Source organism: Macrotis lagotis, chromosome 2 (genome assembly GCF_037893015.1).
Source record: "Macrotis lagotis isolate mMagLag1 chromosome 2, bilby.v1.9.chrom.fasta, whole genome shotgun sequence".
NCBI lineage: Eukaryota > Metazoa > Chordata > Mammalia > Peramelemorphia > Peramelidae > Macrotis > Macrotis lagotis.
Window position 1 is genome coordinate 132019672 of NC_133659.1, and position 27169 is coordinate 132046840.

Below are 27169 nucleotides of genomic sequence, written 5' to 3' on the forward strand. Positions count from 1 at the left end.
ATGGAGTTGAGAGGGAGCCCTAAGATAAACAGGTTGTTTCTCTCTAAACCAATGCAATTCTGGCAGGGAGGAGAATCCCATCTGTTCTCACAACAGGATAATGGACAGGGACCAGAAGAGCATCCTGTCCAAGAGGAGAAGATAAAGGAAGAAAATGATTTGTTTGGAAAGGACAAAAGGAAAGAAAGGAAGATGAAAAAAGGAGGCAGGTAATGGAATAAAAATATAATTCCCATCCTGTCCAAAGGCTTAAAAGAAAAAAAATAAATAAATAGGTTCAAGGAGGCTAGTAAGAAAGGCAGAGAGATTCTTTAGCAAGGCCCTCAGAAAGCTCCTGTGTTAGTATGGGTGAACCATAGTAAAAATTGGTCTCTTTAGACTATAAACTACATTAAGGAGCAGGTTTAGATGATGCTTGAACATCAGATACTGTAGCTGAACACAGCATGGGCACTGTAATACTCTGGCAACATCTTATTTATAAACTCATCATGAATCCTGCATCAACTAAAACCTTGAACTCAAAATCAAAACCTTGAATGAGGCACTGCAAGGGAAAAGTTGAAGCTAACAGTAAGGAATAGAATGGGTCACTGAGGGAAGATGCCCTCCCCTCCTCTGGATGTTTCTGAAAAGAGGACAGAGGGATAACGGGTGGAACCCATCTGAGGCAGGAGATCAGATGAGATGACCCCATTGAGACCAAATGTATATTTGGTACCAACCTGTTCTCCCCTGACTTCATTTATAGAGGATACACCGACCTGGCTTGGTATGCGGCAGGTGTATTTGAAATGTCAGCTAGGAACATTTAAATGAACAGAGAAGGGTAGGCATGACTCCATGGGAGTAGTAGCCTCCTCTGACCTCGCATGCTAGATGAAACCAGAGGAGAGAGCACTGTCTGAACTCAAGAGGAAAATGGAGAGGAATTGAGGGTGTTCTATTGAATGGGGAATTAGTGGGATTTCTCAGGCCACCAGCTGACCAAACCCAGGCTTGACCCTTCGGAGCCCTTGTTAGCTACAAAGGCCAACTGTGCTCGGAGCAGGAAGGTCTCCTGACCACTCCCTCTTTCTCCCCTTTTCCCCCCAGTCCTCCCCTGCCCCCAGCCTTCTCTGAACTTCAGAGTGACCTCCCCCATCCCGAGTTTCTCAAAGTGCTTTGCCCAGATTTCTCCCCCCTATCATATTATTTCTGATCTTATCTCCTCATTCCACAGGGTTGTAGAGCTTCGTAGACATCCCCCTGTGCCTAGGATGATCTAGAAAGAGCCAGCTGGGTGGTACAGTAGATAAAGTGCTGGTCTTGGAGTCAAAAAGAACAGGGTTCAAATCCAGCCTCATATACTTATTGGTTTTATGATCCAAGACAAGTGGCTTAATCTCCCTGCCCCAGTTTCCCCATTTGTAAAATGAAGATAATGACAACCCTTACCTCCCAGGGTCATTGTGAGGATCAAATAAGGTAATATTCAGAAATGACTTTGCAAACCTTAAAGCTCTATATTTTTTAGGCTGCACAGTGAGTTCAAATTCAGCCCCCAACATTATTAGCTGGGACAAATCCCCCTACTTCCTCATCTGTAAAATGGGAATAAAAGCACCACCTACACCCCAGTTGTGAGGATCCTATGAGGTGAATTTTGCAAAATGTTTTGCAAACCAAAACACACTATGTAAATGATAGCTTATTATTATTATAAGTACTGTGATTTCCCTGGTATAGAGGCCTCCCAGAGGAGAAAACTCCTCCTTATTAGGATTTTGGATAGCTGCCTAGAGCGGCTCTAAGTGACTTGCCAGGGTCACACAACCAAATGTGTGTCAGATGGGCAACTTGAACCCAAGGCTTCCCAGGCTCAAGGCTGATGCTAACCATGATGACAGCCTGCCTTGCACAGACTGGGACTTAATCAATGCATGTTGACCTTGGGTTATTTATTTGCTTTTTAATGGGAGACTAGGCCTGCTCTCTGACTGAGCAGGCTGTTCCTTGAGAGGGAATTGGTTCTGCCCTGGGTGGCAATGCGTAGGCTGCCTCCTTGATGCTGAGTAAACAACCCCTGGCTTCCTGGATGCCCGGAGAAAAAAGTGAATGTGGCCACCCCTACCACCCCCTCACAACCTCCTTCTCTCCCAATGCCTGTGGTTTTAGGGAGCTCACTGACCACGCCTCTGTGGGGCTGGCAGGGCCATGGCTGATTTCTAGCTGTCCTTTTAGAGGAAGACAAGCTAGAAAGTTCCTTCCTTTAAGAGGGTGAAACCTGTTTTCTCAGCTAATTTTCTACCAAGACTTTGGCTTCAGTGATAGAAATGCTTTGGTGGTCTAGGACCTAACACTATGAAGAGACAGCATGGAATAGTAGATTGAATGCTAAGCCTTGAAATTGGGGGTTCCTGGGTTCAAATCCAAACTCAGACATTAGTTGTGTGACCTTGACTCAATTGTTTAACTCAGTTAAAAAGGAGGAGTTGGATTTGATGGTCTTCTAGCTTAAATCTATGATTTGAAGCCCAAGTTACCTACATATATCTATCTATACCTAGATTGGATATACGACTTTACTGACTTTACTTACATACTTACTTACTTTCTCTGAGGAGCATATAAAGTTTGGCTGCTACATGCAAAATGTTTGCAGGTAACTACAACATCTCAGTCCTATACATGGGGGGAAGGAAACAGACCAGTGTCCTTCACAGATACCTAGGGGCAGCAAGGTGGCCCAGGAGATAGAATACAGAACCTATAGTCAAGAAGACTTGAGTTCAAATCTGGTCTCAGACACTTAGTAGTTGTGTGACTTAGGAGAAGTGGCAAGTCACTTCACTCTGTTTGCCTTAGTTTCTTCATCTGTAAAATGAGCTGAAGAAGGAAATGGCAAACCACTCCAAGAATGGTAAACTGTTTTGCCAAGAAAACCTCCAATGGAGTCATGAAGAGTTAGGTATGATTTAGGAACAATAGAAAACCTGGAGGAATTCTATGACTTACTCTTTGGATAGTCTCTAAAGGGTAGGTTGATAAGAGTTCAGATCCATGTGATGCCACCTCTACAACCAGCAAAGTCTTATTCTGAGTGGCCTCACCTCCATCCCCCTCCTCTCTCTTTACCTTAATGCCTTCAATCCTGAATCCAAGGGTGGCTGTTGAGCTTATGGTTTCTCTCCACTGCATGTATCGGGGCTTGGTCACTGCCCTCTGATTATTCTCTTCTTCAGTTGGGGCATTTGGGTCCACTTCAATCATCTTCTGGTACATGTCCTTCCGAAGGCTGGGCTTCTTTCTTGCTTTGGTGAGCTCCTCCTCCAAATAGGTCCTGCATGGGGTACAAAGTTTCATCAAAGCTCTTGGATGACATCAGTAGGCTGCCATTTCAGAGTACACGTCCACTCATATTGGGCTCCAGCTATTAACTTAACCATCTTAAACAACTTAACTTAACCAACAAGGCTAGCAATGAAGGATGGGAAAGTAAGGGGGGAATACAGGATGAGATGTTCTAGCATTTCCATTTTACTGGATGGTTAGCACAAAAAATGTAGGGACTTCTCAACCAGTGAAAGGAGAGGACTCCAGGGCCTAAGTGTTATAGTTCTATATCTATGGAAGTAATTTCTGAATAGGTCACAGATTCATAGGTCAGAGGATCATAGATTTAGACACATTAGATATCATCTAGTCTAGGAGTTCTTAATCCTTTGTATGTCACTGGCAGTCTGGTAAAGCCCATGGACCCCTTCCCATAATAATATTTTTAATGCATAAAAGAAATATACATAATTAAGAAGGAAACCAATTATACTGAAATAAAAATATAATTTCCTTTTCATTTAAGATCATGAAATCATCTACAGTCTGATCCACAGACCCCAGGTTAAGAACCCTTAATCTGGTCTAATATCCCTCCATTGACAATGAGACCAAGAACTAGAGAAGTAATGATATTCCCCAGATATTACTGAGATTAGTGGAAGATCTAGGATTCAAATTCACTTCCTTTAACTCAAAGCCAGACCTCTTTCCACTGTAACAGGAGGGAGGAGGAAAGGAAATGGCACCCAATTTGGGAAGCTTCACCCTATGGACCACCACAAGATGGATCTCCAGGGTTGGAATGCTGTATTTAAAGCTCTCTCTAGAGAGAAAATAATAGCTACAGCCTTTTTCTTTTTTTTTTTTTTTATAGCCCAGAGCCTGGCTCATTACTTTACATCCTGCAGGTATCTAATGAATGTCTGAATGGAATTGAACATAATGGTAGCCAACTGGGAAGAAAAAGAAAGAGACTGTGGTCTAAAAACCAAGCCTACTCAATGCAACAAAAAAACTGGAGGAAGCCCCAGAGAGGTAGGGAGGGGAAAGCTTCAGCATGATTGCAGCCCCCAGTGAGAGAAAAGAAGGTAGAACATATGTTCTTTCTGTTTCCATCGCAAGGAACTATCCTGAGTGCCTCAGTGTCCCTACAGTGATGAATTCTCATTTTCTCAAAAGTCAACCCACATTTCCCCTACCTTCTATCCAGCAAGAGGTAGTTTTGACATCATTGTAGGGCCAGAAAAAAAAAAAGTGGGACAGCTTTGGAATTTGTACCTCCGTAACTATCAGTCCACAAGTATTTATTAAACATCTGCTAATGTGAAAAACACCTTTAACTAGATATGGCAAATAAAAAAGATAAAATAGGGAACTTATGATCTAGCAGAAGAGAAAACATGTAGGAAGACTGTGTGTGTGTGTGTGTGTGTGTGTGTGTGTGTGTGTGTGAGAGAGAGAGAGAGAGAGAGAGAGAGAGAGAGAGAGAGAGAGAGAGAAGAGACAGACAGGGACAGAGACAGAGGGCAATGTCTCTCTGTCTCTGTCTCTTTCTGTCTGTCCTCTCTCTCTCTCTCTCTCTCTCTCTCTCTCTCTCTCTCTCTCTCTCTCTCTCTCTCTCTGTGTCTGTCTCTCTGTCTCTCTGTCTCTCTGTCTCTCTGTCTCTCTCTCAACTCCCCCGGTCTGCTTCCAAAATTACCCAAAGAAGCATGTGACAAAACAGAACTTAACAATGTCAGTGACATTACAGGGAAGTCATCTTCCTCTGGCCACTCTGCGTAGGTGGAAGCTGCCCACACAGGCAGCTTATTTCAAGCTAGAGGCCTACCCTCTTCCTTCTCCCAGGCTTGCCTCCCCCTCCCAAATTCTCTCTTCCTCTCTCTATCTCATGCAGGCTCATTTTCTGTCCTTCCTGCCTGCCCCATGCCCCTACTCATCCTTCTTTGAACTGACCATTCTTTCTCTGGGTGCTTTGTCAAGTCAAGCTATACCATTGTACTAACTGGTATCACAACTCAAATGAAAGGGAAAAGGGCAGGAAAAACTTGACTTTGTTTAAAAAAAAAAAGAAAAATTCCTGTTCTTGACATCTGGTCCCTGTTGTATCTTCTAAGATGTGCTGAGGACTGCTGAGACATCTCTTCTCTTTCCTTTCCATTCAATCCTTCACACACACACACACATACACACACACACACACACATATACACACACACATTTCTGCAATTAAGGATACCACAGTGAAGTGTGCTAGACAGGATGTTTTTTGTACTGAGTTGTTCTGATGCCATTTTTGACTCATCTGGTATCTTGCTGTTGAGTTGTTTCAGTCTTGTCCAACTCTTTGTGATTCTATTCGGGGTTTTCTTGGCAAAGATACTAGAGTGGTTTGCCATTTCCTTCTCTGGTTCATTTTACAAATGAGGATCTGAGGCAAACAGGGTTAAGTGACTTGCCCAGGGTCACACAGCTAGTCCAAGGCTGGATTTGAATTCAGGAAGTTGAGTCTTCCTGACTCCAGACCTGGCACTTTTTCCACTGTGCCACCTAGCTGCCCTCATTTCATATCTACCGATTTTAGACATCTTCTGGAAGAAGGAACAATTAGACTCCAGGAAACTGGAAGGTCAGGGACTATACTTCTGCAAAATACCTCCTGTGTGGTTTCTTAAACAGGAACCCCGTTCTAAGGTCAAAACCCTTCTCTATTTGTACTTTCTCCAGACTCATACAAAAAGTGCTTGAAGATAGGAGCTGGAATTTGAAACTGGATTGACTGACTATAGTAACACTAGTAATAAGAGTCACTTGTTGAATGGAGGGGGATGTGAAAGACAACTAGGGGCTGAGAGAAGCAAGGGTTCAAGAACAGGGTCCCAAGACAACCAAGTACTCTATAACCAGGATCCCTCTTTACTTTTTATCTATGTCCTATGATTATCATAATCTTGGAAGAATCAGAATTACAAGTAACCCAGAAGACAATGGAAATACACATGGTGGTTGAAAAAGAGGCAGCTTGACACCAATGATGGCTTGTCTGAGAAGTGGTAGAAAAGACACAGTGGCCTGTAAGACTGGAAGAGGAGGCAAACCAGTTATGTAGCAAGTCTAAGGGACAATAAATAATCAACCACAGATGGGTTCTGCCTTTGGCACCTTTGATATACTAAATACTTGTTGAGTGATTGAGGTTGTAAAAGAGAGCCAATATGGCACCACAGTCTAGTGGATGAAGAGCTAGCCTCAAAGCTGAGAATAATGGATGCTTCCCAAATGTCCTTTATGGAAAGATAGGGACAAGAATGTTATGGAATGATAAGGATGAGAAAGTACTGGGGTGAGGGTGAGTGGGAGACTGGGAGTCAAGTCCCTATCTTTTCTCTCCTTCTTGCCTTCCTCCTTCCCTGACTGTGCCTTGGGCCTGATATCTCCCCCGCCTGCACCCCTCACCCCCATGCTGTTTAGCCTGCCTGGAAACTCTCCAATCTAAGGAATTTGAAGCTTCCTTCCTACCAGTGCCCTGCACCTCACTGTGAAAGGCTGCTTTGGGGCAGCTTCAATAGCCCTGAATGTGGGACCCTTCAGCCTTCTCTCCAGTGACTTATGAGAGGGGGCAAATGACATTTCTCCTCCCAGGAGGTGCTCAAGGCCAAGGGCCTCGGCTGAAGCAGGTCACCACTCAGGCAAGCCAATTTTCAGGAAATTATCAGCTGTGATCTCTCCAAACAAGGATGTGCTTTTTTTGGGCAAGGCTCTGGTAAGCGCCACTTGGAATATTTTCCATTTGTTTGTGCTGCCACCTGAACTCCATTCCCCTTCAGGCAGGACAAGTTCTGCTGCAGTGTTTTGGTTGGAAGGCAAGTCCCTTGCTTGCCCCTTGGAGACACTGCCATGGGCTCCAGAAGTGCTCAGCTGGGTGTCTCTAGGAAGGGTTTTTCAGAAATGAAATTTGGTAGATAAAGTAGGAATTAATTATTGTCTGATGGGAGGGATCAAGTTCAGATTTCCCAATATATTTGTTCCCTGTGGTTCAAGGAGACGAGAAGACTTGGGGCAGCAAGGGAAAGAGGTGGGATGAGAAATACAAGCAGGTTTTATTATTGTTATTCTATTCCTTCATTTATCCACTGCTATCCAACCTTTCCCCCTCATCCCTCACCAGACATTACAAAACAATGCAGTGTAATAATTCATGTTTCATAGGAGAAATTCAAAGGGTAGGAAGGAGAAAAAAGAAAGCAGTCAAGCTTTTATGCCACTTTCCATTTTGCCCCCTTCCTCTGAAGATGGTTTGCCAACCATGACATCCTCACCTCAAACCCTAGCTCTTCTCCCATAAGAATTTGAAGCAGGTCAATTCAAACAAAGCAAACTAGTGTCCCTGCTGTGCCCTGACCCCACTCCACTCCCACCCACCTGCCCAAACTGTTCAGGGTCAGAATTTGGAAGAGCCCAAATGCTTTGAACTATTTCATCTAATCCTCTGTGTCCATTTGGGTCATGTCCAGACCAAGGTTGGCAAGACAGTCACGTGTAACTTTAACTCAATGATGTGAGCTCATCAGGCATCAACAGGGCAAACTGACCTGCTAAGATACACAACCAAGCTGCTCAAAGGAGAGACATCTGGGAAGGGGAAAGAATCTGGATGGCAACAGGTCAGAAAAGAAAGGGCCCAAGTTTCCCATGGGAACTTGCTAGTGTTATCCACTGTAGACACACCTATTTAATTTCCTTCATTAATATAAAGAATTCTCAGGGAAGGATACTCCCTCTACCAATGCAGACCAGCATCTTTTCTGAAATTTTGATTCTTAGTGTTTTCTATAGTACTATGAGGTTAAGAGCATCCAGAGGTTAAAAGGTCCAGAAACATATGGTCTGTGCCAGAGGCTAGATTGGTACCCAACTATTGGCTTCAAAACTAGCTCTCTATCCACTAAACCAAGCCCCCCTCCCCCCTCTCTTTCATAATTCTGCTAAAACATTGCTGTTCATATATATATATGTATATATATATATATATACATATATATATATAGTGCTTCAGAGTTTGCTGAGTATTTGTCCACATATTAGCTCTTCTATAAAGTTTCTCTTAGGCAGGTAGTGTGAAGAAATAGAAACAGCATGAACCAGGAGTCAGAAGGACCTGGAGAGGCCTCTCCTGAATCTCCATTTCACCTCTGTGAAAGGTTGCTAAGAATAGCACCTATCTCACAGACTTTTTATGTCAATCAAATGAGAAAGTGCCTACAAAGGTGTTTTTGTAAATGTTAAAGTGCTATATGCCAGCTATAATCATTCTCATTTCAACTCTAACAATTTGAGATTCTGCAATTTTTTTTCCTTTTGTCCTTCCATGCCTCTGACCAACCAGTGGGCCCCCTATTCCTTAGTACTACCAGTGGTTCCCAGGGGGATGCTGTTGTCCTCTGGGTAACAGGAATCCAATAGTGGGTCAAGTTCCTACTATCAGCTCTCTCAGTCATGTGTGAGTTAAGTGTCCAAATGCCATAAAGGATGACATGATTTGTGGTTTATTTAAACCACTCAAAACCATCTATCCCATTCCATCTTCCAGCTAATTTGAAGGTGGTTGGATCCAGGTCTAGAATAAATGAGATTCTTTCTGATTCCTGTTGTGTCTCTGATTATATAATTTTTTGAATGAATAATTATTTTTATTATCCATTCCTTCCCTCTCCTTCATTATGGAAATACCTGAGGGCTAGATGTATTTATAGTTCCTTGTTATCATTCCATTATAAGCAAGTAATCATCTTGCCTGATGCCTCCATTACCCTTCTTCCAAACTATCCCCTATCAAAACCATGCCTTTACTGTTCCCTAACAAAGTTAAGTTTGTATCTGGCAAGATGAATTCATATCAAACAGCTTTCTGGAGATCATCCCTTCAGTCTACTTCTGGGATGGGGAAGTCTTGGACTAGGTCTACTTTAATCCAAAGTGAAGTCTGGACAAGCATTAAATCATCCTCGATTGGGTTATACAATGTATAAGGATGATCTAACCTGAGGATTCTGGATCAAAACAGGCTAACTTCAAAGGAACAATCCCCAGAAAAATACTCTAACCTCTTGAGATGTCTAGAAACTAGAGAACACTCCCTCAATCTCCCAATCACTCCCACGGCCTAAATAGTCTTTAGACATTCTCCTTCAATTATCATTTTCTTCAAAAATCCCTCTAGGACTATGACTATGTGACTTTATCCCTTAGCAAGAAAAACCACATAAAGTTGACTCACCTGACTCCCATCTTGCAGTCCATCACACAGGGCGAGTCAAAATCAGCCAGCAAGTCCTCCATCTGGTTGTACCGCTCCCCATCCTTCACTACATCCCCATGGTAGGCAGGGACAAAGGGCTTCAGAACATCCGTCATAAGGCGATCAAGGCAACGTTGCTCTGATTCACAGTGTTTCTTCAGGATCCTGCCGTTGGCTGCTGCTTTGAAACTCCCTGCATCACAAGAGAGAGGAAAAGAGTTGATCCCCAAGTAATTGCTAGCCTGTAAGCCTCACCAGGGCAGAGGTTGTGTCTAAACCAAATTTTTCCTCTTTTGGAGGGGAGCTTAACTAAACTTTGTCTCTCATCCAGTACCTAGTAAGCTTCAAATAGTAAGTGTTGGATGAAAATAGAATGAATTGAATTGGCAAAATTTTACATTCCAGGCTTCCGAGTGAAATTCTCCAACTCCCTCAACCCAGATGTGTTCTTCATATACACCCTGATGGCCCCCACTTTTTTTCCACAGACCTATAAACAACTCAACAATTGCTTGGGCAGTTGCTAAAAATATGGCCAGAAAGTTCGAATCCTTTGCTGTCACTCACAAGCATTACAGAGAAGGAACAAGTCACCCTATTCAATAGCTCTGCTTTAGGGCAAAAGAGGACCCTATTCTGGTCTCATTATAGAGAGTAAATCATTCCCTTGAGGGCTGATCCTTATGCTTCATATCTCATACTAAGGAATAAGAAAGTCCAGCAAGGGAAAAGTGGGCACATACCCATAATACTCTAGCCCAGAAGTTCATAACCTGGTTTATGGTTACGGAATGTTTAAAAAAAGTCATTTTCCTTTTTGCTAGCCTTTGATTTTCTTTATAATCTCATGTATTTCATTTTATGCATTCAGAAAAATTATTCTGAGTAGGTCAGACCACCCAAAGGGTCCATGACACATAAAAGGTTAAAAGTAGTTTTTTCAACCAGCTGTCTATTCATTTAATTCCATATTCCTCCCACTTTTATTCTCCTTCAACATTTAAAGGATCAGTTATTTAATGAGTGAGAGGGATTTTCTCTACTCCAGCAGCTCAAACTCCTCCAGGTCATCCATAAGATAGTGCTGAGACCAGAATCAGGAAGACCTGAGTTCAAATCTGACCTCAGATACTTATTAGCTATTTGATCCTGGGCAAGTCACTGTTTGACTCAATTTCCTCATCTGTAAAATGGGGATAATAACAGCACTTATCTCACAGGGTTGTTGTGAGGATCACATAGAAAATATATGTAAAGTACATAGGACAGAGCTTAGCACAGTCTATCTGTTGCTGTTGTTGTTGCTGTTTATTATTATTATCTATAAAGTGAGATGATAATAAAAGCACCTTCCTCTCTGGGTTCTTGTGAGGGTCAAAAGAGTTAAAATGTGTAAATTACTTAGCATAAAGGTGGAATTTTATGGAAATTTTTGATGTTTTTGGTAGTAGGATAGTAGGGTTTTTTTAATGTTAGTTGATATTGCTTGTGAGATGCTCTGGCCAATAAAATGGGGACCATATTCTCTGCTTTCAGTTGACTGTCATACTCTCCACAATTGGACCTGCCCTTGAAGCCTTCCCAACTTGGTAGGAGCCACCAGAACATATATTCTACTTGTATACCTTGGAGAATTCTGAGTAATCTCCAGCCCATAATTAGATGTCAGGATAAAACTAGAGAATTACCAATCATTCAAGAAATATTCATTTAAGGGGCAGCTAGGTGGATAGAGCACCAACCCTGGAGTCAGGAAGATCTGAGTTCAAATTTGACCTTAATAATTGCCTAGCTGTGTAAACTTGGGCAAGTCATTTAACCCCATTGCCTTGTAAAAAAAACAAGAAAAAAAGAAAAAAAGAAATATTCAAGTACTCAATAATGTTCTAGGGATGGCAGGTGATACAAAGTCTTGATAGTCCTGGTCCTAGGGGAGCTTACAATATAATTTGAGGAAGAAGACCTGATAAGTTTTTGAAGCTGCAACAGATAGTGTATGATAAATGCTCAGATGAACAGGTTATCTGGTACATGCTGCAAGGGATGAATTAGGGGTTATCTTCAGGATTTCCTCTTTCTTGTATCCCAGAATGAAGGAACTCTGAGCCTCAAGAGGCTCCAGAGTCAGACTATTCTTCTATTTGTTAAATGCCACCAAGCAGATGAGGCTGCCTCCCTGACTTTATGGTGGACAAGAAGTGGAGGAAGGACATGAAGGGAGATATTAAAGTGAGGATAAACAGCATTTATTTGAAAGGCTATATTGAAGACAGGGTTAAAAATGGGGGTGGTCATTTTAATATCAGGTCAGAAACCCTCATTTTTAAAAGGAATCAACCTAAAGGGAAAAGGGGGAAGAAAACAAGAGTTATGAAGGGCCTAGTCTGGACCAGTCACCATGATAGGCACTTTATTAGCATATAATCTCATTTTGGAGCTCTTAATAACCCTGGGAGGTATGTACTATTATGTCCACCATTTTATAGGTGAAGAAACTGAGACTGATAGAGGTGAAGTGACCTGCCCAGGATCACATAGCTAGTCTGAGACCCAAGTTTGAACTTAAGTCCTTCAAGCTTCAGCCTACTGAGTTATCCATTCTACCACCTACCTGCCTCTACCTTCTTCTAACTCCAGATACCCCAAACTCCTTGAGGACATCCTGAGGCCCAAACTCTGACCTCTGAGCTTCAACTTCTACCTTCTCAGAAAAAGATAGACATAGATATAATAGGCATCACCCTCCTCTTAACATTTAAGGGACTTCAGCTCCATGGAGAGAGGCCTAGGAGTCGCTCCTACCTGCATGCCCTGCCAACTGGATCCAAGGATACTTCTTTTTGAAGGACATGACAAAGGGAGACCAGTGCACCATGTTCTTGATTTTTCGCCATGATTTGCTCTAGAAACCATAAAGAAAAAGTTCATTAGAAAGTTTACAGTGGACAGGAAGTGGGAAAAGAACAAAAAAGGGAAGAATTAAAGTAAAGATATACTGCCTTTACTTGAAAGTCTATGATGGGGGGGGGGGGGGCTAGGTGTCACAGTGGATAGAGCACTGGCCCTGGAGTCAGAGGACCTGAGTTCAAATCCAGCCTCAGACACTTCATAATTACCCAGCTGTATGGCCTTGGGCAAGCCACTTAACCCCATTTGCCCTGCCAAAAAAAGAGACTATGATGAAGAACGGGGTTCACAATGGGATAACCATGTCAATATCAGGTTACCCATGGAAAAAGGTTTCCTACTTATTGATTAGGTAAATTCTAAGCAAGGTGAGGGCCTGCAGGGGGAATGTTGGTAAGCTTCAAGGTGTTAAAAAGTGCTTCACTAGAACACAGAAAAGGTAGGAATCTTTACTTTCTTTGACAAATGAGTTCACTGAGGCCCAGAAAAATTGGGCAATTTGTTGGGACTGCAGAGTAAACAATGAATCTTTCAATTCATTTCAGCAATGAAGGGTTGCCATCTTTCTTGAAAGTTCTATTCCTTACTTTAATGGCGACTTATGTTCTTCAAACCAAAAATTGGTATATATTTTCTTACAGAGGTTTTTCTTCCCCTAATTTATGTCCACCAGTACTTTAAAAACAAAAACAAACTGCCTAGTGCCAATGTAACATTTATTGGCTTTACAACTTTATATGTTGGAGTCAGACATTGTGTCAACACCTACATGCTGGGTAATGCACCTGTACCAAGTATACATATGACAGATAACACATACATACTATGCCTTTTTCTTTTTTTGGTCTGGATTTTCATCAGAGATAGAAAACTTCCTTTACCCAATATAGAGAAGCTACTACTATTTTTTTTTAATTTTTATTTTCAGTTTCAAATTCTCTCCCTCCCTTCCGCTCCTTTCCTACCCACTGAGAAGGTAAGAAATATGCTATTCATTATATTATATATATATATATATATATATATATATATATATATATATATATATATGAATGAAATCGTGCAAAACATATTTCCACATTAGCCATGTTGCCCAAAAAAAGAAACACAGAGAGAGAGAGAGAGAGAGAGAGAGAGAGAGTCCTTCAGATCATCAGTTCTATCTCTCTCTTGGAATTGTCATGGATCAGAGAATAATTCTTCTCTAACTTAAGAGTCTTAGAGGGTTGATTGGGGCTGCACAGTGGTCTCATAGCTAATATATTTTAGAAACTGGACTTCTACCTAGGGCTTCCTCCAAAACTGGCCCTTAATTGACCTAGCAGTTTCTAGTTATAAGAATAATGCCCTATGTTTATGTAATGCCTTGAGATTTACAAAGTGCTTTTCTCACAATGTTCCAAAGCCCTGTTACCTGAATGAGATTCAATCCTCTTCACTAGCTGGGCAATGTATTCTAGGCCAACTTCTTTTGGGGGATGCCCCTTGGCTACCCAGAGTTGAAGAAGAGTCTGGGATGCTGGACCTAACAGGGAGCTTGGGGCAATAAAACTGGGGGAGGGGGCACAAGTCCATTTTACATAGTGGTGAGGAATGGTGCCTGAGAGGGGTAAAGCTACTTGCTTTCCATGGTTTCATGGTTAGTAAGTCGTTGGGGCAGGACTTGAACTCAATTCCTTTGATCAAGAGTTCTTTCTTATCACAAACTGATGATATGGATCAATAAACAAATATGCTTTCATTTTTGTCTTTGTACTCTAAACCTGGCACAAATCAATCACAATGAATGCTTGTGGATTGAATGATTAATTCATTAATCCAACTAATAACTATGGTTTTCTTTAGCATATGATCCTCAATCTTTTTTTTCCCTTTTTGCATGGCTCAGTCTTTTATCTGTGAAGAAGATTTTTAGTGTAGTGATTCCTGACTTGATTCATTCATTTAATGTTGGTCTGCCAAAAAGTCAGATGTTCTGGAACAGTGGGATACTTTCTGGGGATAATGAGGCAATATATTTGAAGTCAAGACTGTCCTAGAAAATTCAAGATGTCTGGTCACCATGTCCCATTTTCCTATCAGAGCCATATAAACCCAACCATCCACATTACTATCTATGGCCCCCTCAGGAGAAAACTACTGGCAGGATTCTAGCTCCTGGTAAATACCCTATGAAGACAATATGCTGTCAGCTTCCTATTTCAGAAGGAAGATTCCAGAGAGCTTTTTCCAGGCATGAGCTTCAGTTTCAAAGACGATAATCAACAAACAACAAGTACTAATGATGATGATGATGATGAAGAAGCATTTATCTTATGCCTGGCTCTATGACAATGCTGTGCATATGAAGAAAAAGCAAAAATAGTCCCTGCCATCAAGGAGATTCCATTCTAATGGGGGAGTTGAAATGTGTATAAACAGATTAGATAGATAGATAGATAGATGATAGATAGAATTGCATATATAAATAAGATAGTAAGTATATATACATATATTTATATACATATATACAAGATAATACAAAGTAAATATGACATAAGACTCCAAGATCGGTTTTATCACTGTTCTGATGACCAGGCTGTCCCTGGATTTCATAGAAAGAAATCTGGAAACAGAACCAAAAATGAGTTGAGTGGTCTATCCATCTATTCTGCTTCTCAAGTATTGTTCTGCAGTGAACACAGTCTTATTAACTCAAAACATGTAGTCCAGAAAAATGGATAAGCTATTTGAGGATCCATATTTTTAAAGCTGAAGGAAGCTTTCAAGGTTATCTAATCAAACTACTTCAGATTACATATGAAGAAACTGAGTCCCAGAGAGAGAGAGAAAGTCAAGTTCAAGAAAGATGAAGTGTCAGAGCCAGGAGCCAGTCTTTGCACTCCAGACCCAGCTTTTTTCCTTCACTGTACCATACTATTCAAGACTGAATGATCTCTATAGCCCTCTTTCAGCCCCAAATCCTTTGATTTCAACAATAGAGGCCATCTCTGCCTCATTTTGTCCCATCATAAGTAAGCCTTATATTCGTGAAGCGCTTTGTATTATTGAGGCCCAAGACCAGTAAGAAGAAAAAAATAAAAAGACAAAAGTTGTTCAGGTTACAAAAGAAAAATAAAGGAATGAGGACTTGGTCCTTATCTCCTACATGGATATAGTATATATTCTGATGACATCTCCTGTATGGATATGATATAAGTATTCAGAAACACTGATGACATATACTCAGTGCTACTAACTATAAGGCTCCCTCTTTCCTAACCCAAATTCTTATGGGATTTAGATGTGCAAAAAACTTTAATCCTTCTCACTGCCACGGTTATCATTTTATGTATGGGACACTGAGAGGTCAAGAGAGATGAAATGACCCATCCTAAAGTCATTCAGGAATAACCAAGTTTCAAAATGAGATCTCCTGATTGCAAATTCTATTTTCTTCTGGATTTTGATATGAGAAATGGAACCAAACAATTGCAATGGAGAATTCAAAGCACCATGTGGAATCCCAGAAGGCAGCTGGGTAGGCTCAGAACCCAGTGCTCTGCCAGATGGTAAGAAGCATCTCAGCTGCCAGAGACTTTTGAATCTCAAGGTAAAAACAAACAAAAAAAGAGGGGAAAAAACCCCACTTCATAGGCTCGTTTTTTTCCTTTCTTTGCTGAGAGACAGCTGTTTTGATCATCAAATGTTAAAATTTGAATCTGCCCAAGGAGAGGGAAATTTTCCTCCTGAAACCGGCAATCTTCATCACAATTACATTAACCCCTAATCCCAAGGCCATGTAAACTAAGGGAAGTACTTTGGAGAAACTAGAGGAAACTTTGCCATTAAAGGGGTGGGCCTTTACTGAAAAAAAAAAATTGTTTTTTTCTAGAGTCTTCTGATGGGGAGAAAAACAGAAAGTTAATGAAGGCGGTGGTATTTCTTATCTGAGAACCCAGAAGGCTCCAGGAACAATCAATGAAGACAATGCACAGGGCCAACAATGGAAAAACCTTATTATACAAGATGAGACAAGCTGATTTGTTCTGTTCCTTTAGAAACCATTAAGGCAGGTCCAGTCTTAAAGTGCATAGGAAACCATTACCTGGCTCATTCTGCCCTTGAAATAAGTGCATACCTTGGCCCAACTCTTCTATACTCTATTCTTTCCAAACAGAGGCAAAGGTCAAAGGCCTATGGATGCATCTTGGATCAGGATAAAATCAATTTATTAAGCACCTTCTATGTATCATATATTCAGTGTTGTGAAAAGAAAGAACAATCAAAACCAAACAAAATAATCCCTGCCCTCAAGAAGCTCACAGTCTAATGGGAGTGAAATCACCTAAAACAACTTTGTACAAACAAAACATACAAGATAAACTGGAGATAATCAATAGAGGAAAGGCACTAGATTTAAGGAGGAATCAGGAAATACTTCTTATAAAAGGTGAGATTTAGTTGGGATGGTGATGGATGTCAGAGAAGACAGAGAAATTAAAACCATCTTCAGTTCAAGAGAGACCAATAGAAAGAAAATCCTTTTTTGAAAGCATGAATGAGGAAGGATTTAAGGATCTAAGCAAATCTTTTCCTGTGTGCTTTCTCTTAAGGATACAATTTTTTCTTTTCACACATATATTCGTTCATTCATTCTAGATTCTAAAAAAACCAGGGACTCTCTAGAGGCAGCAAGGTAATGTCATAGATAGAGCACATGCCCCATAGTCAGGACAACCTGAATCTGTCAAATCCAAACAAAGATAGTCACTAGCTGTGTGACCATGAGCAAGTCACATAACCCTGATTGCCTCACCCCTCAAAAAAAAAAAAGACAGAGATTCTCCACCTTTTTTTATGTCATGGACCCTTTGGGAAATCTAGCAAAGCCTATAGATCCCTTCTCAAAATAATGTTGTTACATGCATAAAATAAAAGTACATGAGATTACAAAGGAAGTCAATTATATGGAAATAGTTGTCAACTTATTTTTTAAAAATCCAGAAACCTCAAGTTAAAATCTCATCTATCCAAGGGATTTGAAGCAGTTATAAAATCAGATCTCTTCCCTAGTTTAGAAGAGGGTGGGGAGAGAAAGGACATTCACAAGTAGTAATGTTGTCTTGTGTGACCTTTTCATTAGCTAAAACCTTATCTTGACATAATTTCTACCTACAGAAATGAGGTTAAGTAAAGGATCAAGTCCCTGAATTTTTTTATCAATTTTTAATCTCCATAAAATATCCTGTAAACATCCCCTTCCATTCACTCATATGTCCATCACCTTGTTACATCTTTCCTGGACAACTACAGTAGCTTTCTAATTGGTCTCCCTTCTTCCAGTCTCCCTCCCCTTCCTTGCCAATCCATACTGACATGATTGCCAAGTTCAGATCTGACCATGCCACTTGCCTGTTCAATATGGCTCATTACCTCTATACTCTTTTGTTTGGCATTCAAAGATCCTCATAACCTGGCTGTGATCTACATATCTAGACTTAATATACATTATATACATATTCTATGCTGCAATGAAATTAGCCTGTATCCGTGTCTTTGCCTAGGCTGTTTGTTGTCCCATGACTGGAATGGACCCCTTCATCTCTGACTTGTAGAATCCTTTGTTGTTATTGTTTTTTGGTCTTGTCCAACCCTTCATAACTCCATTTTGGATTTTCTTGGCAAAGGTATCAGAGTGATTTGCTATTTCCTTCTCTAGTTCATTTTACAGATGAGGAAACGGAGGCAAGCAGGGTGATAAGACTTGTTCAGAGTCACATAGCTAGTGTCTGAGGACAATTTTAAATTCAGGAAGATTAATCTTCCTGACTTCAGGCCTAGAAAATTCTATATGCTACCTAACTGCCCACTTAGAATCCTTAGATACTTTTTTAAAACTCAGCTCAAACACCACCACTTACATGAAAAGCTTCCATTATCCACTAAACTCCTATTTCTTCCTCCTCAAATAATTACTTTGTGTTATTTTGCATATATTTGAATATATATTCATCTTCCTTAATAAAATTTAAGCCAGAGGGAAGTTACTTTTTAAATCTTTGCTCATATAATGTCTGACTAACAGTAGGCACTTCATAAATATTTACTGAATGCCTGAATCACTACCTATCATATACTGAACTGTAGGCATAATTCCCATTTTGGGATGTATGGCAGTGGATGTATAGAAGTGGAAATGCCATAGGACTTTAGACAAGGATGTCAGGGTGAACTGAAAGAGTAAGGCTGTCTGGTCATACCTGGCCTCCTGGCAAGGGTTGATGGTTTCTAACACAAAAACATCCAGCCAGAGTGATTCTATAAGTGAGTCTATAGGGCAAAACTCACTAAGCATCCAAAAAAAAAAAAAAAACCAGTTTCTCAGGTATATATTTTTAACTGTCTTACTTCTGATTGGCAGATTTATAGGTGCATAGAATTTTTCTTTCCTTGGATTGGTGCCTTGAGGTACAACAGAATGTACTATGTTGGGGGGGCAGAGGAGGAGGTTATTTAAGTCTTATTTAAGTCTTTAGTCTTGGCCATCAGAACTGGTCAATTCCTAGTTAAATGTGGGCAACAAAATGTATCCTGAGAGTATGAGAAGTTGGGCAGCTGGGTGGTTAGAGTTATAAAACTCTTTCTATAATTTGTAAGCATAAGCTAAGTCTCCTTTGGTTTTTTCTTTTTAGGTTTTTGCAAGGCAATGAGGTTAAGTGGCTTGCCCAAGGCCACACAGCTAGGTAATTTTTTTTTTTTTTTTTAGATTTTTCAAGGCAATGGGGCTAAGTGGCTTGCCCAAGGCCACAAGGCTAGGTGATTATTAAATGTCTCAGGCCGGATTTGAACCCAGGTACTCCTGACTCCAAGGCCGGTGCTCTATTCATTGCACCACCTAGCCACCCCACCTTTGTTTTTTTAAATGTGTCTTTATTTCTTTAATTCAGAAATGAAATGTTCCAAGTGATGAAAGACACTATGGAAGAGGTGGGTCCTGGGCTGGACCATGCGACCAGGAATGATTGATATGCTTTGTATAGAGGGAGAAAAAGAGGAGAGAGAGACAGACAGAGACAGAGACAGAGACAGAGACAGAGACAGAGACAGAGACTGAGAAACAGAGAGAGAGAGAGAGAGAGAGAGAGAGAGAGAGAGAGAGAGAGACAGACAAACAGAGAGACAGAGAGAGAAAGAGATAGATTCATCTTCAGGAGTTCAAATCTGGCCTCAGATACTTCCTAGCTCTGTGACCCTGGGCAAGTCACTTGACCCTGTTTGCCTCAGTTTCCTCAGTTATAAAATGAGCTAGAGAAGGAAATGACAAACATAAACCACTCCTGAATCTTTGCCAAGAAAACTCCAAATGAGGTCACAAAGAATTGGGCAAAACTGAAAAAAATGATAACTACAACAAGAAAAAAGAGGAAGGATCCTCCAGGCAGGCCACTGTGTTCAGGAGCCTTGAAGAGACAGTTCTGTTACTGAGCATGGGAAGAGGTTAAGGTTGTCTGGCAGGATATAGACAAATTACGTAGGACCAAAGAACTTGGCTCTGATCTTGTAGATAATGAGGAGCCACTGGCAGGTTTTGGTTAGCAGGGGAGTAATACCTTACAGGAGGTATGATAAGAGGAAAATTAATCTCTTCTTGTCTTTTGTCTGCAGGGGAACATTGAGAAGATGCCTACCCAGCCCAGCAATGGGCTTAGGCCCCAGTTAATCAGCTCATTTGGTCTAATGAGTCACTCAAGACACATTTACTGAGTCTAGGCATCAAGTGTAAGGAAACTTCAAAAGAATGAAGAAGAGAGATACCTTGGAGGCAGACTACATACAGTTGACAGAGCTCTCCCTTAGATATACCATACATATGTATTCAAGGAGGTCACACAAATTGTAGAATGACGAAGAACAGAGGGAAAGATTTCATAGATAAGGTCATCAATCAATCAATCATTCCTTAAACATCTACTCCATAATGGTCTCTGTGATTGGCACTGGAAATACAAGAGTGAAACAATCCCCACTTCAGTACAATCTCACTCCCATTCCCTAATGGGGGATACCATAACCCTCAGATTCTGTAGGGAAAAAACATAGTCTGGGAGTTGGGAGGGTGTTTCAGATAATGAATGCTTTTGCACACTCTTCTCTGTTAGGAGGCAAATGATCAAGGATCCTAAGAAGGGAGAGAAGACAATAGCAAAAAGGTGGAGACACATATTTCTACCCTGTAATGTTAAGGTATCCACAGTTGATTGGAAACAATCCAATTCCCTCCCAACATAGCTAAGTTCTGAGACCTTAGGGCTTTTTTCCAATTTCAGCTTCACTTTTCCCAGTCCTCTGTGAGGAAGTATTTGTTAGACCTGGAGATGGGCCCCAAAGGGCCAAAGGCATAGAAGTGCTCTCAACTCCAAGAGCCCTGCCTTAAACAGAGCTGGGGGAGATGGAATATTCCATTTTCAGATGAATGCCAGAAAGATTCGATTCAACTAAGCAGACATTTTATTCATTATGTTCTTAGAGAATTCTTTACTATCTGTTGGCAAAGACAGTGAGGGGTTTTTCCCCCTCTCTGGTTTTAAAATAGAAACACCAGGGGGTTCTGCCAGAGCTCACTGCCAAACCAAAAATGCAGAGTAGATATTCTTGAAATCTAACTAAGGAAATGTCTGTAGGTTGAGATCCCACCAACCTAAAAGGAAGGAGAAAAGGGATAAAAAAAGATTCTATAGTACTCACAGAATCTGAGTCTAAAGGACCAAATCTGCTTCAGTAATGCTTAATGCCAAAGAAAATTTCCCATATGAAATGTTCACTTTCTCTTTCCCTTCCTTGCTCCATCTCTGACACTCTCTGTCTCTCTGTCCCTCCCTCCCTGTCTCCCTGTTCCTCTCTCCCTCCAATTCCACATTCAAGAACATCAGGGCTCTAAGAAAGCTTTTAGCTACTATCTTCCTCTAAGTCTGAGAGCTAAGAAAGGGGCAGTGAGAAGCCACTGAGTGAACTAAATCACCATGCCTTTTTCCCCTCCCCATCTGAACTGGTAGGAAAGGGAATTCTTCAATCATTGCTCTTAAATCTGAAAAAAAAGAAAGCCCTCCCAAAAAGCAAAATGAGTCCATGGGGGAGGTGGGGTAAGGGGGAGATGCTGAATTTGGAGACAGATAACCTAGGTTTCCTTCCTAGTGCTATCACTTTATTGCTTAACTTGATCTTGAACAAGTCATTGAATTTTCTTAGAGGTAAAATGTGAGAGATGGAATAGAGAAGCTTCAGGGACTTTTCCAACTCTAAATTTATGATCCTTTATTTTTTCAAATACATCTATTTTTAGAATAAGGTAGGATTTTCTAGGAAACACTAATCTTCAGCATTCCAGTATCTTCAAAGTAATCCTGGAAATAATCACTTGCCTGCTCTCCTGGAAGGCAACCCTTTTTCCCTCACCCACCAATATGTTACCTGCCTCAGGGCACCTTTGATGTAAGCAGTAGCAGGGACCTTGGCAGTGAAAGCCTTGGGGTCTAAGCCCTTTTCAAGGGTAGTGGGTCTCCTATTTTCTTTCTTCTTTATTTGTTTGTTTCTTCCTTCCTTCCTTCCTTCCTTCCTTCCTTCCTTCCTTCCTTCCTTTTCTTTTTTTGCAAGGCAATGGGGTTAAGTGGCTTGCCCAAGGCCACACAGCTAGGTAATTATTAAGTGTCTGAGATCAGATTTGAACTCAGGTCCTCCTGACTCCAGGGCCAGTGCTCTATCCACTGAGCCACCTAGCTGCCCCCTTCCTATTTTCAATGAATGACAAAAAGCTACTAATTTCATTACTACTTTCTTATAACTGTCAGTCAACGTGGTGGGGAGAAATTTTTACCACCCATTTCTAAAACAACTTAAAAAGAACCCTGTGTTTTTCAGCCAGATGTCATTCACTTGTCCCGAAAGATCACCTACACAAACAAACCTAGGGGCATTCTGAGTCACTTGTGTATATATATATATATATATATATATATATATATATATATATATACATATATATGTATATATATATACATATATACATATATACATATACATATACATATATATATATATGTACATATATACATGTTGTGCAAACTGTCACAGTTCCAAAACTTATTAATGCTGACCAGGTTACAAAGAGGAGGCACAGTTATAAGAATAGCTTATATTGGAACTTCTGATAAATACAATCCATCAATGGTTGATACTGTCAACAAGCGTGGGCAGAGTGGCTACAGCTGGTATGAGAGAACTCCTTTCAGATCTCAGATAACTAGATAAGAGATAGAAGTCAGAGGGAAGGTAGACATACAAGCAGATTCATTCAAGATGTTTCCCTTGGGCAGTCAACCCTGGCTGGCTGGGTATCCCTGCCCAGGTGGAGCTTGAGCAATAATTGCTTCAGCTGGGGTGGCCTGTAGCCCATCAGAAGAATAGTTCTTAACAAGATGCCAATGCCTTGAGATATATTATGGGGCTGCTAAGGCAGAACTTGCAGTTTTGCTACCAGGTGACACAAGGTTAGAGGCTTTGTCCATGAATCAGATCAGAGAATATTAAAACTTCCATTCTCTGTGGTTTGGATTACAATTGGCCTTTATGCCCACACACAGCAAGAGCTCTACTGTGGGTGGTTCTTGAGAGCCCTTCCAGAGAGGGAACAAGGTAAGAAAATCAAGAACTAATGTACCTGCCTTATGGGAATGGGGTTTCCATGCCACATTTCTCAAACTTTCTGTTTGTAGCCAAATTACAGGAACTGTGACTTAATGGATGGAACAGGAGAGAAAGCACTTGGGTGGGTAGCCAAGAGACCTGATTGTAGAGCAAGTTAACTGTTCCCTGACCTCACTGAATGATCTTGGACAATGAGGTCAGGGAAGAGCTAACCAGCCCTCCGATCCAGTCTCTTGGCTCCAGCAATCTAGTTGGGTAGAAGTCACTTTGATATTAATTAGGGCTGTTTTTTTTTTTTTTATAATCAGTACTGACCCTTTCAGATGCTCTCTTTAAAACTCAATCAAAATTCCCTGCCTTCAAATTTCCATCTGCACAAAGTCATCTCACTCTCTGGATGACTGCAGAGCAGCATAAATCTCTTTTTTCTCTTTAGCTCTGTGCTTTTTCATGATGACCTCCACCCAAATACTCTGCCGATGTGACCTCATTGGCCATCCTAGAACCTAAAAAAAGTGGCCAGCATTCCTCTCTGGGGCAGATGGGAAATTTCATGCTGAGCTCTGAATGAAGCCAGAACTTGGGGAAGGACAAAGACCGGAGGTAACCCCTGAATCAAGGATTTAAGAGAAAGAAGCAGCATGGTGGAGTATTGGGGAGAGAACCTATACCCAGAGAGAGCTATGCCAAGCACTCCAAACTTCCCTTATCTGTTTGCACCTGACTTTGCAGAAACTAAAATATTCAGAGAGAGTGAAAAATAATTCAGTGAAAAACACCACTATTCCCAATTGGGATAATGGAATTTTTAGGAAGGAAAAGGAATTTTTAAAAACAATATAGTAAAGTACAAGAACAGTTTTGTTTTCCTCCAAAAGAAGCCTAGTTATTCCAGTTTAGTTTCCTCCATCTCTTCCTCCTCTTCTTCCTCCACAACTACCGGCTCAGGAAATTACAAATCCTCACCTCATGAAAGCATAGATACAAAAACACAACTACACACATTAGCATTGCTTCAGAGGACCTGGGCTCCAATCCGAACCCTAATACCTGCTAGTTGAGTGTCCCTGGACCAGTTACTATTTCCCTGGTGGAAAACACACATCATTGACACTACCTAGCTTGTTATGAAGAAAGCTTAAATAATTTTTAGGACTTGAATCATTATTATTATTAGGGTTATATACTATTCCATCTGCCTCTCTCTTCCTTCCCTTCCCACAACTTCTGTCCCCAAGGACAAATTTGAATCCAATTTAAGAGGGGGTCAGAGCCCTAGGGGCTTAACAGAGGGAGAGGAAGAACAGATAACAACTAATTCTCTGTCCTGATCAGGGGTTTTTCCATTGACAACATTGTGCTTTAGGACAAACTTGGCAGTTAATCCTCCTCCCCCTAATGCACATCAAGAGCTCTAGGAGTGAAAAAAATCTTTCCATAAATCACTCAGTGGATAGAGTGCCTGGCCTGGGATCAGGAAGACATCCTGAATTAAAATCTGGCTGACCCGGGGATTTGCCTCAGTTTCCTCATTTGTAAAATGAGCTGGAGAAGGAAATGGCAAACCAGAGTGGGGATAGGGGAAGGAGAGGAAGTACTTAATTTCCTGTCAGCTAAAGGGCTAAATTCCTCTCACCCACATCTACTGGGGAGAAGCAACACCTTAGCTCAGGTGTGTCCTCTGCCTTACTGAATTAACTGCTGATTGTTCCCACAAAAGGGTTTTATCTTCACTGTTTGCCTAAACATAAATCCTGAGGTAACCTAGTCTCTAGGGAACATCCCATCCTCCTCCACCTGTTCCACTGTGTCAGCTTAGGGCAGATGCCCAGAAAGTTGGAGGGAACCACTGCGGTTAAACAAATAAAATTACTAATGGAGTTAACCTAAAATGTTCTCGTACTTTGTCTTCCACATGACAGGTAAGTGGAGAATTGGGGAGGAGGGAGAGGTGTTAAAAGATAAAGAAGAGGGGCTGATTTAGGGATCCAGGAACCACATACCTTCCTATTGCTAAGAGAGAACAAGAAAGGATCTTCTCTCTACCCACTCACTTCTGGAAGGATGCAGCTTTTAACAAAAGGGTGCCTCTCTTTAGTTTCACATGGGCAGATGCTTCTGGAACTGGGTAGGGACAGTTTATCTTGGCTTGATTAAGCATAGGATTGCAGGGTCAGAACTGGAAGAAACTTCAAAGATCATTGAATCTCGGGCTCCACCCCATTTTTTTGTTTTTTGTCTTTTGCAAGGCAATGGGGTAAAGTGACTTGTGTAAGGTAACGCAGCTTGGTAATTATTAAGTGTCTGAGGCTAGATTTGAACTCTGGTCTGCCTGACTCCAGGGCTACTGCTCTATCTACTATGCCAGTTAGCTGCCCTACCCCACCTCATTTTTTTACAAATGAGGAAACCAAGACACAGAGATTAAATGATTTGTCTACTATTCCAAAGCAAGTAGGTGCCAGAGTTAGAATTTGAATCAAGACTCCTTGATTCCAAATCAAATGAATCTACCTCGTGCCCTGCTAGAGAATGCTTCCCTCTATGTTCTCTTTGTTGTCCAGTATTCTAACTGAGGCTGGTCAAGTCAATAAGCATTTCTTAAGCATCTAACTTTGTACCAAGGCTCCACCTCTAATGAAGAGAAACAACTTACAATCATGTAGGTACAAGCTGTATTCCGAATAATCAACAGAAGGAAGGTCCTAGCAGGCTTTTTGCAGAAACTGGGATTTTAGCTGAGACTTTAGGGGAAGCATTGGATAAGGGAATGAGGAAGGAAAAAATTCCTGGCTTTTAAAATATGTTTGGGGGGCGGCTAGGTGGTGTAATGGATAAAGCACCAGCCCTGGAGTCAGGAGTACCTGAGTTCAAATCTGGTCTCAGACACTTAATAATTACCTAGCTGTGTGGCCTTGGGCAAGCCACTTAACCCTATTTGCCTTGCAAAAATCTAAAAAACAAAAAACAAACAATAAAATATGTTTGTTGACTTGATTTGAATGCTAGTCCTGGAACAAACTGCTTACTAAAGAGTTGGCCACTGCAAACAGTAGGAGGAAAGTCAAAAAACCTGCCCCTTTCCTTAATCTCTTAGTCCATCAACTCACCCCCCCCACACACACACACTTTTCCTGCCTGTTGTTTCCAAATTCTAAACCTAAGGTCTCCCAACTGAAAGATTCACAAGTTGCTAAAGCCAGAGCCAACCTCAGAAATCAGCACAACTCCCTCATTTTACATATGAGGGAACTGAGGCCTCCAGAAGTATGGGTTTCAGGTCAAGGCCACCATAAATAGTCAAACTCCAGAGGCTGGTGTTCATTCTACTGTTGTACACTGCTGCCAACTCCTTCTGAGGATCTTTCTTGTTCTTAGTTTGGCTTTCTACCTCTAAGGAATCTCAAGGCCACATTTGGCTTACAGGTATCTGACCTGCATGCAGCTATAATGACTCAGTGGATAGAGTGCCTGGCCTTGGATCAGGAAGACATCCTAAATTCAAATCTGGCCTCAGAGGAGTACTAACTGGATGACCCAGGGGTTTGCCTCAGTTTCCTCATCTGTAAATTGGACTGGAGAAGGAAATGGCAAACCATATCAATATCTTTGCCAAGAAGATGGAGTCACAAGGAGTCAGACACAACTTAAAAAAACAACTGAACAGAAATTTTCTGACTTGGGTCCATGGTTTTCTCCATTCCACCACCATTTCTCATCCTAGGCACTAAGTTTTTCCAAAATATTTTACATATTTTATAAGCACATAGTTTACATATCCTTCCAAAATCCATTTGATCGTGTGAGGAAGGTACTATTAACATCATTTTAAAGATGAGGAAACTGAGGCAATACTTTCAGCCTTCCTTATTTAGAGTATTCAGTGACTAGACCATTCACTTGGCCCTTAGCCTTGGAGAGCCATCTTTTTCTGAGTATCTTACCTCAAAAAGATTATAAGCTCCT

The 27169-nt window shown here is 41.1% G+C and overlaps 1 protein-coding gene across 1 annotated transcript in view; it reads right to left on the reverse strand.

Annotated features, from left to right (window-relative positions):
* ITPKB (inositol-trisphosphate 3-kinase B) overlaps nt 1–27169 on the reverse strand; it is a 111934-nt gene that overhangs the window by 11759 nt on the left and 73006 nt on the right. The window contains exons 2-4 of the mRNA XM_074222828.1: nt 12416–12515; nt 9593–9806; nt 3118–3322 (exon numbers count right to left, since the gene is read on the reverse strand). Of these exons, the coding sequence (XP_074078929.1) occupies nt 3118–3322; nt 9593–9806; nt 12416–12515 (519 nt within the window). The remainder of the gene's footprint in view (nt 1–3117; nt 3323–9592; nt 9807–12415; nt 12516–27169) is intronic.